The sequence below is a fragment of the Staurois parvus genome, unplaced genomic scaffold, assembly GCF_062004578.1.
Source record: "Staurois parvus isolate SC_StPar_1 unplaced genomic scaffold, SC_StPar_1.0 ptg000145l, whole genome shotgun sequence".
NCBI lineage: Eukaryota > Metazoa > Chordata > Amphibia > Anura > Ranidae > Staurois > Staurois parvus.
In genome coordinates, this window is record NW_028317941.1 from 17,976,537 (window position 1) to 17,993,821 (window position 17,285).

Genomic DNA, 17,285 nt, shown 5'->3' on the forward strand with positions numbered 1-17,285 from the left:
CTGACAATGGTCACCAGTACAAATGGAGAGGTGAATATCTGCAGCTGGGAAACTACAGCATTAAAATTCGAGGTAAAACCCTTCCCTTGTCTATCCAAAGCTATAAAAATGATTTTACATAAATGTAGCACCCTCTAGGTCAGCTAGGGGGAGCTAGACTCTAATTGGTAGCTAGGAAGGCTGATAGCAGCCTGGGTGTGATAGATAGCAGGGGTAAACTTGTGGTCAGAGCTAGGGGTCTCTGCAGACCAGCCCTCTGGAATTTCCCCCTGCTCTAGAACTTTGGAAAAAGGTCTAGAAGCAGTGGGTGGAGCTGAGGAGTGGCTAGTCTGTACTTTTAGAGGATCCTGGCCAATCCCCAACAGAAGGCTTAGTAAGGGGCCAGGACAAGCTTTAGGAGTAACTGAGCCTGCTCAACAAGGGGAGGAGGAAAAGGAGGAGGAGGATAGAATTTCAGGTGGGAGGTGGAGATGGAGTGAGGCTAGAGAGAGGAACCTGTGAGGGGGGCCTTATGGAGAGAGGCTCACCTACAGGCAGTGTAGCTTGGAAGGAGGAAAGCTCAGATCTTCACTGCCCTCCAGAGCAAAGACCACCTGTGTAGCAAGGAAGGAGCAGCCCAGCTAACAGGCTTGGTAGCAGCCACCAACCCACCAGCTGCACAGGAGAAGGACTGAGTGAGTGAACCTGCACCCTTTAGGCTGGATAGGGGAAGGAGGCACTCTAGTGAGAATCTGGATCAGCCTGCCACCCAGGACTGTTTCACTAGTTATGTGACAGACACCAGGTACCCTTATCAGGGATTGACCCAGAACAGCTGGATAAGGAGTATCTAGGGTCTAGGGTGGTACCACAGGAGATGCTGACTAGCTCTGCAGAAGAGACTGTTTTGCTGTAACCACTTGTACATAGTTCAGGAAGTTGTCCTCAGTTTCTCACCCCATACACCCCTTCCCTTATCCAAGTTGAAATCCCCCTAATAAAAGTCCAAAAACAAGCTCAAGGACTGGTGACTGATTGCTGAATGCAAGTTGGTGTGGAAATACTTGTTGCCTGGCTGTGCAGGGCTATAGGGGAAACTAAAACTTCAGCAGCTCCTAAGGGGTTAGTGCGACATACACGTCAAGTATATTCATGGTGATTAAATGAGGATGATAGGGAGAAGGTGTAGGGTTCTGTTACAGAGGTAGTATCAATGTATATGTTGTGCTTGACTTTTAATGAAATTTAAAGCTTGAAGTGTGGTCAAAAAAGTAAAAAGAGAAAGAGGCAACTTAATCCTATCAAGGAATTCTATGCAAAGAGACTTGTGAATGTGCCAATGCTGAAACACAATACAGAAAAGTTCAGCTTAATGTCGTCAGTTTTTTTAAATAAGCCAGGTGGTTTGAAATTGACAAAATATAGTTGTTGGATATGAACACCTTTAAATTAGACAAAAAGAAATAAAATAGACTCAAAAATACAGTTAGCCATTACAGAAGTGCAGTATAAGTAAATGCATCTTTTAAGATAATAAAATAATGACTTTGTATTATTGGTATTAATGTTGGCAATTATATAATAATTATGCTCATACACTGTTCTGTATGTCGATATTGTGTTGAGTAGGGAGCCATCTATTGGGTTTTCACTGCAACTGCACCTGTTTTTATTATTCTGTTCAACAAGAACAGGAAGTATCTCATGTTTGTTAAGAATAAAATTTCCCATAAACCACTGCAGCCCTTTTTAGCTTTTAGGAGAAAACCAGTGAAAGTCTTCGACATTCTCCATTTGATACACCTTTACCTGTAAGTTCTTTCATTGTGTTTGTCAAAGTCACATACATAGCTAGATCAAATTTCAGTGTATTCAATATGATTTGTAGGTAGTTGTTTTTAAAAATATGTGTTCATTGTATGCATTTGTGATAGACATGTACAAGCATATTATAGTTTCAGTTTATGTGATTGTATTGCAGTTTTACAAAACTATTAACAGAAGTAAATTCAGTTTTGGAATGACACACAAATTCCGGTTCTGTCAGTTTTGTTAGCTAGCTGTCGGCTAACTGTTAGTATGACAGCATAATACCTTTACAAACATTTTGTTTTTACAGAACTGTGCAATTAAAATTAAACAGCATACTCTGTACCCTTAAAGAATATGTTACCCCAACATTTCCTATTTCCGATATGTGCCTGTTGTACCATGTATTTGTGTTAAAATGTATCCTGTTCCTTATTGTGAAATACCTGGTGGTCCTGCTAGTGCCCCTGCTTTCCTATTTTGGCATGAGAGCACATTGATCCCATTGTGATCAGTTTACTGGCTGTACTGGATGCAAAGCCTGCCTATCCTCCAGTGGTCAGACTTCTGCTGACACACTCCCCCTGCACAACCATTCACTGAGAAGACCAGTGTCCTGCTGTTTCTCTACTCCAACCTCTCTAAGCCCCTTAAGCATCTGAGAACAGAGATTATGTGATCATTTGTGGAAAAACAAAAAGAAAAAATAGGTGTTTACAATTTGTGTTTGTATTTACTATATATTTACACAAATATTTAGTATTTTGTTTCTATTTTAAAATGGGTTATTTTAGAAGGTAAGAGTTCACATATACAGTACTTTAAGTTTTAAATGTTGTCCTTTGTATTATGAATATTGATTTCCGATGGTGTCAATCACAAAGTAATGACTTTTATTTCTCAACCAGCTTACTCTGTTAAAATTCCATCTGCTGTGTCTCGTCCCTCGGGAGTGTCCCAGAAAACTTTTGCAGTCAGTTTATTAGGCTCTGCTATTTTCTCCTTTACACTTGGACATTGAATCCTTGGTGGCTCTAAATCTGCAAAGACATCACAGAAATGTCATGAAATACAAGATATACATGATAATGAATATCTAATCATTATCGAGGAAGCTAAAGAATAACTGCTGTAAATTGGTCTATATAGTAACACAATGCAAAAAAGCAAGTTTGTGCCGTTCACTAGCGCAACTAGTAAAAAATTACCTCTCAAGAGCCACTTGCTAAAAGCTCAGTTTTAATAGGTCACTTTGAGTTTGCACACACCAACTTTTTTGTGAAGAATGTAATTACATAATTACAGTGTTTAGCTGATGCTGCATTGTCTAAATCTTGAGATACATTACTGAGGGTACAAAATGACCCTTTCTGGATAACCTTTAAGCAATGAAGCAATAACCATAGAACAGTAAGTATAAGAGGCCTCCTGACTTTTTAGCCCTAACATTTTCTTCCCAAAGAATCCCCTGAAGTTTCAACATTCACTAATGGTTGGGCCATTTCATGTTAATTGATGAGAAAGCAAAAGTGATTACAGAAAATGTTGACACTTAGGGGGGTCAGCCAGGGGTGGACTGACCATTTGGAAACTCGGGCACTGCCCGAGGGCCCGGGGTCAGTAAGGGGCCCCATTGGATACCTCTGGTACCTTTTTCATAGGGTTTTTTGAGTTTTTGCTAGGACACAGGGGCCCCATGATCCCCTATTGCCCGGGGGCCCCATGAGTTGTCAGTCCGCCCCTGGGGTCAGCAAAGACTGGTGTGCCAGTTTCCATATGGCTACCTAAGAAATTTAAGAAATTAATAAAAATAGAGCATGTCAATTTGTCTATTTGTCCCATGGTGATGGAAGTGTACCAGACTCCACTGGCATCATCCTAAATTTTATTTTCCTCTGCCTCTTGCACATTACTGATTGTCTATATACATTCCTCTTTCCTCTTCTTGTTACATCGTTGATGCTGATGTCTCCTCCTCACTACTATTTACACCACTCTGGTAATAGTGTATAACTTAGAACTGTTTTTTAAACATAGAACATTGATGCAAGTGCTTCATTATTCTGAAGCACACAATCAGACATTTGTGGAAACTCTCATACAACATAATTTGTTGGGGCTAGTACACCAAGACATAGAACTTGAATAATCACATTGTGGATTTTGTGCATAGATAATGCTCTGATATTTGCACTAAAAAAAGATATATTTCACTTTGTTATTTCCCCAAAGAATGTCCAAAGCTCAACTAAAGCTCAGCTCAGCTTGAGTTTGAGACTTAGCTTATGTAACCTGAGGATTGAGGAGCCATGGAGGAACTCCAAATGTTTTGAGGTGCTGGAAAAGCTGTGATTTGAACCTTGCATCTCATCGGTGTCTTCTTTCCAGGGTTTTCAAAGCAGAATTGATAAGTGCTTTACCATCAGGAGTTACAGTCACAGACTGCCAGGTCAGCTTAAAGGCTCTCCATCTGTGAAGACTTTAACTATTTTGTTCCCCTTTTCTGAAGTTTGCTAGTCCATGGGTGTTTCCCGTGCCCTTACCCTTTCACTGAAGTATTGAGTGAGAGTCAATAAATTTGTTTTGCATCTAAAAGTGACTGAAACTCATCTGTACACATTGTTCCACTAATGCTGAGGACTACTCTCTGAGATGAAATGCTAGCCCACCCTTTCTCTGGTGGTGCTCCCACCAGCCTTTGGGGGTTGGGGGGGGGTTGCTACATTACTTTGTACATAACCAATTGTTCCAGGTGTTTAGTGATCAATTGTTACCCCTAGGGATGAACTACTGTATGTCTGTGAAGAATCTCATTTACACAGGTATTGCTAGTAGTAGCTATTCACATCCAACAGAACTTGTTCTGTAATGTTGAAGACATTTGTAGCTTCTCCAAGCCACTTCTTTGGTTCTAATGAGTCCCAGGAAGATAATACAGCATTTATATCTACACAGGTAGCACCGCTATTGACACCTTATTCCAATCACCAGATAATTTGTAGATATTGTTGTGCAAGAATAGGATGGGAGGTGTGAAATTTGTGGAACCACCATGTTCTAACTAAATAATCCCATCTCTTGGTATCCAGAAGTCTGCAGAGGTGTTAATTCTTTGATTTACATGGCTAAAGGTGTGAACTGTTGTTATGTCACCATTGAACCTCTGACAATGTTAGTGGCATAATTAAACTACAAAAAATCCTAGTAGCTCTAGCCTAACAAAGTGAAAAAACAAGGGAAAAGCAACCTAGCTCAATAAAACCTTTTATTTGACTGATATACCACACAACATAAAATGTACTCACAGGATCAATACATAAATTATTCCTTAACATATGCACTATGGTCAGCAATCCATCCTATGAGCAACTCCTACCTGACCACCTGTGATCTTCTGATGCCTAGCTGAAGATGAAGCACACTGCCAGAATCTCTGTATGTAACAGCAACCTGCTGTGTGGGATATGAGCCCATGAGCCCAGGGAGAGAAGGAACTGGTAGAGCCATTCACTTCCAGCCACCCCGGCAGCAGACAGTGTCAAGCTCCTGTGTAAAGGGAGGTAGGGGTAAGGAGACTGATCAGGATGGACAACGTTTGACAGAAAGCCAAGGAGTATTTGAATAGCCTATCACAGGTGGTCAGGCAGGAGACACTCTTAGGATGGGTTCCTGCCCAAGGTGGATACAGTATGTTAAGGAATGATTTATCTATTGATCATGTGAGTGCATTTTATATTGCGTGGTATATCAGTCAAATAAAAGGTTTTATTGCACTGGGTTACGCTTCCCTTGTTTTTTCTTTTGCTTCAGATTGTTTTCAAGCCTTCGTAGGAAATTCAAAGAGCTGCACAATTCCTGGAATTTTTATTTACAGCTGATCTTAGAGACTTTATCTACACCTGTACGCTCAGGGGAGATTATATTGGATTTTGTTGATATAGACTAGTCTAACAAAGTGACTGTTGGCAAGGGGTTAGATCTCTCAATAGATTAAAATCAAACCTACGGTTCTAGACCAGGATTCTCCAAACTTTCTAAACAAAGCGCCAGTTTACTGTCCTTTAGACTTTAGGAGGGCCAGACTGTGGCTAGTGGGAGTAGAAAAGGTCCCAACGTCAGTGAGAAAAAATAATGCCATATTGTTTGTGTCAGAGGAATTGTGACCCATCATTGGTGTTACTGGGAGGACTTGTGCCCCATCACTGGTGTCATTAAAAGGCGTTGTGCCCCCTTCATTGGTGTAAGGGGGCGGGGGGGGGGGAATTATGCCTGATTGCTGGTATCAGTGGGTTAAATAGTGCAAACAAAGTACCTCATCTGGCCCCCAGGCCACGGTTTGGAGACCACTGTCCTAGACATACATTTGTAAATTGTGGTTTGTTTAGAAATGCTCTTGCATTTAAATATACTATGCAAAGGAGCATTACTGTTCAAATTGTAAGATCAATGAAAAATATTTTATTGTACAAATAAATAAACTCCTAATACTTTAATACACAGGAACCATCTCTCAGCAGCAGCTCCATCAGCATCACCTCTGCAGTGCAGAATTCTTTCCCAGCATATGCTGAGTAACGCGCAGTAATGTAATCATAGATCAGTTTTCACGCTCAAATTGTGTTTTTGTTTTCGCAAAACTATTCTACAATACAGTATGAACGCATCAATTTTAACAATGAATAGAGTGGAAAAGAATCACATAGACAAACTTTATTTTTACAGATGCATTTTACGACAAGGATGAACAGCTGGAGTTGTATCAGAAGATAACAATGTTTTTACTACCATCTTGTGGTGTTTCTTTAGTAATGCAAGCCAGCAGCTATTTTATTAATTTTTTTAGCAGAAAATAAGCTAAGGCATTTAGTTATTATTAAACAATAAAGTAAAACAATGGATAAAGTACAGTAATAATCCATATCAACCAGAAAATTAAAAGTAGGCACCTGAGGAACATCTAAATAATGTTTTATGAACTGATGATTCAAAATCCAATTTTGAATTGGAGCATTTTGGCTCTTTAAATTTCATCTTTTACATTTCATGAGTTTGGGCTTATGGAACATTCAAAGAGGTAAGTTGCAAAATTATATAAGAAACAACTAATTATATAAGACATATAGAATTCCTCAAGAAAAAAAAGGGTTTTTAATTTATATATGTTGAAATACCAAACATTAAAAATTAACAAAATATCTTTATTTCACCTCAAATTTTTATTTGAACCACATGCCTTTGCACCCTACATCCATCATTTGCCTATGCACAACTCATCCGCCACCCACCTCTGTACCCCTCCTTCACAGCTCCCCCCTCCACTCTAGGCAAAGCTCTGCTCTGCACCCCCTGTTCTCACCTTCCCTCATACTTCTTGCATTTGCACCCATCATCCACAGGTCGCCTCTTCACCTCTCCTCCACAGTTCACCTCCGCAACCCTTGCCCACAGTTCATGTCTGTACCCCTTTATTCACCACTCACAACTGCACCCCTCATCCACAGGTCGCCTCTTCACCTCTCCTCCACAGTTCCCCCCTCAACCCTTGCTCAGAGTTCATGTCTGCACCCTTTTATTCACCACTCATTTCTGCACCCATCATCCACAAGTCGCCTCTTCACCTCTACTCCACAGTTCCCCCTGCAACCCTTGCCCACAGTTCATGTCTGAACCCCTTTATTCACCACTCATTTCTGCACCCATCATCCACAGGTCGCCTCTTCACCTCTCCTCCACAGTTCACTCCCACAACCCTTGCCCACAGTTCATGGCTGCACCCCGTTATTCACCACTCTCCTCTGCACCCATCATCCACAGGTTGCCTCTTCACCTCTGCACAGTTCACCCATCAACCCTTGCCCACAGTTCATGTCTGCACCCCTTTATTCACCACTCATTTCTGCACCCATCATCCACAGGTCGCCTCTTCACCTCTCCTCCACAGTTCACTCCCACAACCCTTGCCCACAGTTCATGGCTGCACCCCTTTATTCACCACTCTCCTCTGCACCCATCATCCACAGGTTGCCTCTTCACCTCTCCTCCACAGTTCACCCCGCATCCCTTGCCCACAGTTCATGTCTGCACCCCTTTATTCACTACTAACAACTGCACCCATCATCCACAGGTCGCCTCTTCACCTGTCCTCCACAGTTCACCCTGCTACCCTTGCCCACAGTTCATGTCTGCACCCCTTTATTTACCACTCTCCTCTGCTCCCATCATCCACAGGTCTCCTCTTCACCTCTCCTCCACAGTTCACTCCCACAACCCTTGCCCACAGTTCATGGCTGCACCCCTTTATTCACCACTCTCCCCTGCACCCATCATCCACAGGTTGCCTCTTCACCTCTCCTCCACAGTTCACCCCGCATCCCTTGCCCACAGTTCATGTCTGCACCCCTTTATTCACTACTAACAACTGTACCCATCATCCACAGGTCGCCTCTTCACCTGTCCTCCACAGTTCACCCTGCAACCCTTGCCCACAGTTCATGTCTGCACCCCTTTATTCACCACTCATCTCTGCACCCCTCATCCACAGCTTACTTGCTAAAACTATACCTCTGTCAACAGCTCATCTGCACCCCTTGTGTTCACAGCTCACCTGAACCCCTTGCCCCCTTGTGTGTTTCCATTGTTGATTTCAAAGCCAAAAGACCCCTCCTCACCATATGGTATTTCATATCTCTATGTGTTGCTGTACTTACTTACATGATTTCTAAAGAGATCAAAAATAAATGTATAGAAAGTTTCATTTTCATCTTTTATACTTCTCAGAAGTGCCAAGCTGACTGACACAGCAAATACTGTAAATTATGGATGTCATCACAACATTAACTATTGCTTTACTAGTACACTGTCAATACCCACAGCTCACGCTGAAAGAAGCTTGACTATATACAGTTTAATAGATAATGAGTTCCTTTTCCTGTAATTTACTGCAGAATGAAGAGGAAGAAGCAGTTAAACTTGAATATCCAGTCAATTTAGTGGAAGATCATAAATCTCTCTGGATATGACCTTGCGGGCTCTGACTAATACAGTACATTATAGAAGATATGCTGTCTACCACGTCCTGTTAATTTATCTGCCATTGAACATACGACTTGACTATACCTGCAACATTAATGGATATAACATTTTATCCTGAAGGCTTTGGTGAACTTCCGATGCTCTGGAAAAAAAAAAGAACTGTACCCTTGCTGCTGCAATGAGTAATTCAGGCTAATGTAAAGTTTGTGCATTCTAAAAAACATGCACAGTTGTTGTGATAATGCCCTATACATTACTGGTGTCATTTATCAGTGACTTTTGTAGTTAGCTTATGAAAATATCTGTGTTAGTAATCAGTAAATGGTGCTCAAAATGAGCAAATTACAAAGCTAAACTCCAGGCAGACAAAAAGCCACAAATTAGTGTAGCTCAGTAAGTCATTAATACTATGTTACTTTTTTTTAATGTAAGCAGTGTAAATTCCAGAATTTGATTTTACATACAGTCAGATCCATAAATATTGGGACATCGACACAATTCTAACATTTTTGGCTCTATACACCACCACAATGGATTTGAAATGAAACGAACAAGATGTGCTTTAACTGCAGACTGTCAGCTTTAATTTGAGGGTATATACATCCAAATCAGGTGAACAGTGTAGGAATTACAACAGTTTGCATATGTGCCTCCCACTTGTTAAGGGACCAAAAGTAATGGGACAGAATAATAATCATAAATCAAACTTTCACTTTTTAATACTTGGTTGCAAATCCTTTGCAGTCAATTACAGCGTGAAGTCTGGAACGCATAGACATCACCAGACGCTGGGTTTCATCCCTGGTGATGCTCTGCCAGGCCTCTACTGCAACTGCCTTCAGTTCCTGCTTGTTCTTGGGGCATTTTCCCTTCAGTTTTGTCTTCAGCAAGTGAAATGCATGCTCAATCGGATTCAAGTCAGGTGATTGACTTGGCCATTGCATAACATTCCACTTCTTTCCCTTAAAAAACTCTTTGGTTGCTTTTGCAGTATGCTTTGGGTCATTGTCCATCTGCACTGTGAAGTGGCATCCAATGAGTTCTGAAGCATTTGGCTGAATATGAGCAGATAATATTGCCCGAAACACTTCAGAATTCATCCTGCTGCTTTTGTCAGCAGTCACATCATCAATAAATACAAGAGAACCAGTTCCATTGGCAGCCATACATGCCCACGCCATGACACTACCACCACCATGCTTCACTGATGAGGTGGTATGCTTAGGATCATGAGCAGTTTCTTTCCTTCTCCATACTCTTCTCTTCCCATCACTCTGGTACAAGTTGATCTTGGTCTCATCTGTCCATAGGATGTTGTTCCAGAACTGTGAAGGCTTTTTTAGATGTTGTTTGGCAAACTCTAATCTGGCCTTCCTGTTTTTGAGGCTCCCCAATGGTTTACATTTTGTGGTGAATCCTCTGTATTCACTCTGGTGAAGTCTTCTCTTGATTGTTGACTTTGATACACATGCCCTACCTCCTGGAGAGTGTTTTTGATCTGGCCAACTGTTGTGAAGGGTGTTTTCTTCACCAGGGAAAGAACTCTTCGGTCATCCACCACAGTTGTTTTCCGTGGTCTTCCGGGTCTTTTGGTGTTTCTGAGCTCACCGGTGCGTTCCTTCTTTTTAAGAATGTTCCAAACAGTTGTTTTTGCCACGCCTAATGTTTTTGCTATCTCTCTGATGGGTTTGTTTTGTTTTTTCAGCCCAATGATGGCTAGCTTCACTGATAGTGACAGCTCTTTGGATCTCGTCTTGAGAGTTGACAGCAACAGATTCCAAATGCAAATAGCACACTTGAAATGAACTCTGGACCTTTTATCTGCTCATTGTAATTGGGATAATGAGGAATAACACACACCTGGCCATGGAACAGCTGAGAAGCCAATTGTCCCATTACTTTTGGTCATTTAACAAGTGGGAGGCACATATGCAAACTGTTGTAATTCCTACACCGTTCACCTGATTTGGATGTAAATACCCTCAAATTAAAGCTGACAGTCTGCAGTTAAAGCACATCTTGTTTGTTTCCTTTCAAATCCATTGTGGTGGTGTATAGAGCCAAAAATGTTAGAATTGTGTCGATGTCCCAATATTTATGGACCTGACTGTATCAACCTGTCTTCTTTACAGCAGAGCACAGAGGGGGAGACAAAGAAGCAGCACAAGAAGCCATTTTTTTGTTTTGCTCATGCGCTAACAGGGAGTATGCTGATAGGAGAAAAGAACAGAGTGACAGAGAGGTATGCTCAGCGGTCTGCCTCCTGTTTTTTTAATGTTCAGTCACAGTCTGGGAGAGAGACAAAACCTGCAAGTGTTACTTAAAGTGACACTAAAGCTTTGTAAAATAACAAACATGTCATATATACCTGCTCTGTGCATTGTCCTTGCACAGAGCAGCCCCCATCCTTTCCTTTTCTGATCCCCACCAGTGCTCCTGGCTCCTCCCCCTCGAGCAGTGTCCCCAGGTAAAGCTGCTCGCTCTGCGGAAACCACTGTGTGCTCCATAAGAGACATAGAGCAGAGGCTGACCCCCCCCCCCCCCTCTCCTCATTGGCTCACTGGCTGTGATTATGTATAGCATTTGTTCTGATTTGTTCTTTCATACCATTATTGTGCTTCCGTACTGATCATTGTGGAAATTATATTTAATAACTTACCTACACAAGTTGCTGCTCTTCCACTCCAGTTTTTGCTGTCCATGCAGGTTACAACTCTGTCTCCTTTTAGCTGGTAGCCAGGTGAGCAATAATATTCACATCTGGAGTTAAAGTATGCCCCATCTGTACATTTAAACCCTCCATTTACTGGCATTGTGAGAGGTGCACATCTTTTTTCTAAAAAAAAACAAAAAAACAAACGAAACATTAAAATGCATGTCATATGTGCTTTCAGAAAAGTAAATGGCCTTCTGCAGTATTTAACCCAAAGACAAATATTCAATATGTTGCAGCTTACCAACCCTAAATGTAATGGCTGCATTCATTTTATTTTTCAGGCTTATTTTTACTTGGTAATCTGGCCAGCTGCACAATTCCTGCCTTAGGGTGTCTCCACTCTGGATGGAGGAACAAGGAGACACCATAGGACAGCAGCATTTTCAATCTGGGGAGAAGGGAGTGTGCACTAATAGATTTGGCTAACGCAGTGAAGCTGAACTCCAGCTAGCACGTTATAGGCAGTTACAGCAACAGAGTTTTCTTTTTTGGGATAAAGGTTGTACATGAATAAAAGCTGACCATTGTAAGCAGTGTTAAATGGCTTATCTCAACTCTCCAACTGTCACTTCTGCTGGATGGCTTGGTCTGTTAAAGGAAGGCTTACTGACTGAATTCCTAGGTGAAAATAAAGAGCTTCAAAATGAACAAACTAATGCAGCCACCACATCTAAGAATTTGTGAGCTGCAATAAAATATTTTTTGTTTTTACACTTTTCACTTTTCTGCTTTATGAAGTAAGATTGAGCACACAACCCCCCAGATTTGGTATTAATTCATAAATCATTATAGACTCCAGAATTGGCAGTCTAAACATGTACCAAATCCACTTACTATGTGATATATGGACCTCATAAAGTAAAGAAATAAACTTTCTTTACTTTCCTTAAGCGAGCCAAGTTGCCCTTAATTTATATCTCAAACACTCCCCAACCCAGACACTGCAGCTCACACAGGGAAGGTTTCAGCAAGAGAGGCAGTGCTGTCAATTCAGAAAGCAGTGGGCAGGACTAGGTGTGGCCAGGAGCTACTAAACAAGCTACAGGTGTGTGAATCAGCAGTGACAATGCTGATAGCCACACTCCCTGCAATGTTTTTTCCATCCCACTGTAGTGCAAGCATACACATACTACATGAGTGTGGCAACACTGCTCTGCATTCAGGAGCAGTGCAGCATTGTTACCCCACCATCACAGGAAGCTGCATTAGGTGGACTTTAGTGGCAGGCTTTACAGGAAATTGGGGGGAATTAACAGAAACTGTAAAAAGAGATGCACTCACATAAAGTGGCACAATACTTTTTGTTATTTGTTTTTTAGTGGTTCTACATTAATATTGTCTTAAAGCAGTTCTTCAGTCAGATCTACAAAAATTAAAAGTTATCAGCAACAAAAACTGTAGCTGCTGACTTTTAATAAACAGACACTCTCCTGTCCAGGTATCCTTTGCTGCCTGGTCAGTTCCTTGACCCCTCGTGATTCACTGCCAGCTGCCCAGTGTGCACAACCCACGCTGCACTTTGTTAACCACTTGACCGCAAGAGGATTTACCCCCCTTCCTGGCCAGGCCATATTTTACGATACAGCACTGCGGTACTTTAACTGACAATTACGCGGTCATGCAATGCTGCCCCCAAAATGAAATTCAGATCCTTTTTCTCCTACAAATAGAGCTTTCTTTTGGTGGTATTTGATCACCTCTGCGTTTCTAATTTTTTTGCGCTATAAACAAAAAAAGACCGACAATTGTGAAAAACTATATTTTTGACTTTTTGCGTTTAAACATGTCCAGTAAAAAAATGTTAAAAATGAAATTTCATCATAAATTTATGCCAACATGTATTCTGCTACATGTCTTTGCTAAAAAAATCCCAAAAAGTGTAATTTAATTGCATTACTTGAAAGATATAGCACTACAAATAGCGTTTTATATACTGGAAATAGTTTTTTTTACTAGTAATGGCAGCGACCAGCGACTAATATATACCGTTATATATATATATATATATATATATATGATTTTGTGCAGCTGTGCCGCCCTGTAGCATAGGGTGGCGCAGATGCGGTTAATGGTCCTGCAGCCTTCTGGGACCTGAAGTGTCTCATAAGTCTGAGGGTAGGAAGGGGGAGAGGAGAAGCTCTGCTTGGATTGCCTAGGTGATTTGAGCAGAAGTGGGAGCGAGTACCTGTCAAAACTAGGTACGTGCTCCCCCCCCCAAAACAAAATTATGTTGCAAATATAGCGGGGAGGAGAATGGAACTTTCCCTTTTTGTTGAAGTTGCGCTTTAAGTTCAATAGCATTCTGAGCACCACAGGAACCCCAGACCCTGGGAAGCTGTAGTATGCAAATATTAGATGAGCTGCTTCACCCTACCTGATTCTCAATGTGAAAATAATGCTTCCACCTTAAAGCTGAACATTAGTATATTAAAAAAATGGCTAGCAAGAAGGCTTTTATTGCAGAAGAGACTGTATATGTATATATATTACTGTATATGACTGTATATGTCTCTTCTGCAATAATGCTTTCTCCCTGTCTGCCAGCAAGGTGCTTTAGATTGTATACCGAGCGTGTGTATGCCTTGGGTTCGGGGAAGAAGGAACTCCATTGTGCATACACTGGAATTAATCACCCTAGGCCATAATTCATAGACATCCCAATGCTGGAGGGGACTTAAGTGCAGCAGACTTTAGCGTCACTTTAACTCAGAATGTATGTTGCTGTTAGAGATAGTAAGAAAAAGTAAGTTTTACTATAAAGACACCCTTTCTCTTTGATTTTGTAGAGCATAGAGAAAAGGTAAAAATTCAGAGGTTTTTATTTCAACGTCCCCGTTGGTTATATTTTCTCTCACATCTCTCAGAAGAAAATGTTCTGACCCTTTCTGTCATTGTCTGTGTCACTTTTGGAGGCATTTCCCACCACTTTTTATTTTGAATGGAAGTCTTCCCTTTACTCCCTCTCCCCAATAGGGTCACAAACAGCAACACAACTAGGCAAAGGCTCCAACCCTCCCCTGTTGTATCCAGAATAAAGTAACATATGTTGGCTGGAGTTAGGCTTTGATTATATCTATTGCATTTAAAGAATCAGCTATTGCCTTTGTTTGCTATCGGCTATTGCCCCCCTATACATTAGGCATTTAGCCAGTGTGCCCAATCCCAGGATTTTAGTGCAATCAGGAGGCACAGGTGTAGAATTCAGTCCTGCTACCTCCAGCCCATAAAAGTCTGTGGTAAGCTGAAGTACACTGCAGCTGAATGCTGTACCAAATGGTACTCACATTTAGCATCCTATGCGTTCAGGGATCTATGTTTGGAATGCAGGTAGTCTGCATTTCTGGCATTCATCCCTGAATGCATAGGGCCCTAAATGCAAGCACCTCTCTGTAAAATCTGTGGCCTTTTTCCCAAAAAAAAAAAGATTAGCCCCTTAGCAGCATCCAATAGAAGGGGGAATATACTCCTTTTATACACAGAACCAGTGCTATGAAAAAGGCACTGCACAGGATCATTGTGAATTAGAACAGCAGTAATTTTAAACATTGAATTCCTGATCTCAGTCCGACTTGGAGTAATAGGAAAGAAGGAGCGCCCAAAGTCCAAAAAAATGTACATTTGATAGTAGATTAAGAGGCATTTATTGAGAATTATGACAACTACTGTACATCAAACCAATGGATTTCAGGAGAAAATACTCTCCCTTCTTCAGGGCTGTTCCTGCATGCTATTAAATGGGAAAGATTACCATGCTAGTTGTATATTTAACAGGTTTCAGAAGAAAAATTGACAGAGTGACCGCTGTCATTCCAGGAGCAGCAATGACATCTCAGCCCAAAATGATCTAATTTTGGCACAATCCTGCAATATATGTGCATGAGATCCCTGTATACCGCAACCCAACATATTTTTGAGTCTGAAGGGTACGCAGCGGCCAACATCTTCAGACCCTATACCACCTTGACATAAGTTTGTAATTAGTCTCTTGAATCTTTGTGCAAATAGAAGTAGTATGTGCCAGTATTAACATGTTACATCTCTGTAAATCTGTTAAGGAACAACCTAACTCTGTCCCCCATTCCCTATGGAATCTCAGGCCTGTGATAGTGTCATGTTTGTTCAACAATTTATAGGAAATAGACAACAGACTTCTACCAATAGGCTGCCTAAGCCATAAAGATTCAAAGCCAGTAAGAGAGTCTACCATTCTAACGGCCCTTAGATGGACAGTACAAAAATGTTGTAATTGATGATATATCCAAGCATCCAGTGGGAACTTACCATATGCCTCCCTAAGTTCCCCCAATGGGCGTAGTCTTCCGTTCCCAGAAGAACTTAAAGCAGCTGGTGTCTCCATCAGCCGCCCGAGGTTTAAAAAAAGAGTGACTCATCCAGAGAGAAGTAACAAAAACCACTCAACGGAAGTAAAGGAGCTATTGATGAGAGAGGGCTCCTTGCTCGTTAATTAAACCCCCAAGCTTTAAGGTATGAATAGTAAGGAAAGAAGTAGAATTAGAGACCTCTATATACAGTAGATACAGAACCCATGGAGTACAGGCCAGATCACTTTCAGGCTTTCTGAGCAGCATGGTATCTCCAACTAAAAATTCTAGTTAGAGCAATTGCTCCCTAGTAATTCATCAAGTTGGGGAGACCCACACCCTCATTTGGTTTGGTCCTCGTGAGAATATGATAGGCTAACCTGGGTTTTGATTTTCACCATACAAAATCTCTGAAGATCCACCGTACATTAACAAAAACAGAATTTAGAAGCTGGATGGGTATTATCTGCATAGTAAATACAATTTTGGCCAACACACTTACCTTTAGAAAATTAAACGTTTTTAAAAATATGACATTAAATGGCAATTATAATGGTTTTGTGTTAAAGCTATTTTATGCAATTTTTTAAATATATTAAATTATAATATTTTTAAAATATATTATTTAAATTATATCTGTTTTTTTACTATATATGTACATTTTTTAAAAGTAAGCATGTACTGCATTTGTTTTCAGGTGTCCTCATGGTACTGTGGGTTAGCTTAAGAGATTTTTTTTCTCATTAAAACTTCAGACCGAGTTGTCTAATGAGATGAGCCACCAGAAGAATTCACATATTGATTTCTGTAAACAATATGCTTCTTTCAACAGAAGAAGGAGGTTTGTAAGGATAGCCTGTAAAGCATATAAAAAGAAGTCTAGCACTCCACCTACTGGCTGGATAAAATACTACATAAAATTAATATCTAAAATTTTATATTTACTGAAAAATGAAAATATTTTTATAATGTTTATTTTTTTTTTTTCAGTCCTGCCAAAAATAACTAAGGGAAATACATACAGCAACAACTATACATTGCTTTTATTTACAATAGGCTATTGTGTACTAACATTAAACAAAAAAAATATTTTTGTAATCTGGTTATAGATCAGTTTATCCAAGAACAGTTAAAAACAGTCCTATTAACTGACTATTCTTTAAACACTGCTAGGCTAATTCACATACAAAAAAAACACTGTACACAAAATCAAATGTATTGTTCTTTGTTCATCTAATGTCTATGGGTGCACTTATGGAATAGACAAACTACCGAACATGATTTCTTATTTGTTATCATTTGTTACACAAGTGCACTTTAGACATGCAAAGCTAAACAAAATAGATCCATATGAATAAAATTATTTGTAAAAATAAAAGTTGATGTATAAGGTGAAAAGTACAGTGAAAAGTGGAAACAGGATACTT

General features: G+C 40.5%; 1 protein-coding gene across 2 annotated transcripts in view; it reads right to left on the reverse strand.

Annotated features, from left to right (window-relative positions):
* SRPX (sushi repeat containing protein X-linked) overlaps positions 1–17,285 on the reverse strand; it is a 137,867-nt gene that overhangs the window by 26,599 nt on the left and 93,983 nt on the right. For both annotated transcript variants that reach the window (XM_089673910.1, XM_089673909.1), the window contains 2 exons: positions 11,480–11,656; positions 2,702–2,828 (listed from right to left, as the gene is read on the reverse strand). In XM_089673910.1, the coding sequence (XP_089530036.1) occupies positions 2,702–2,828; positions 11,480–11,656 (304 nt within the window). The remainder of the gene's footprint in view (positions 1–2,701; positions 2,829–11,479; positions 11,657–17,285) is intronic.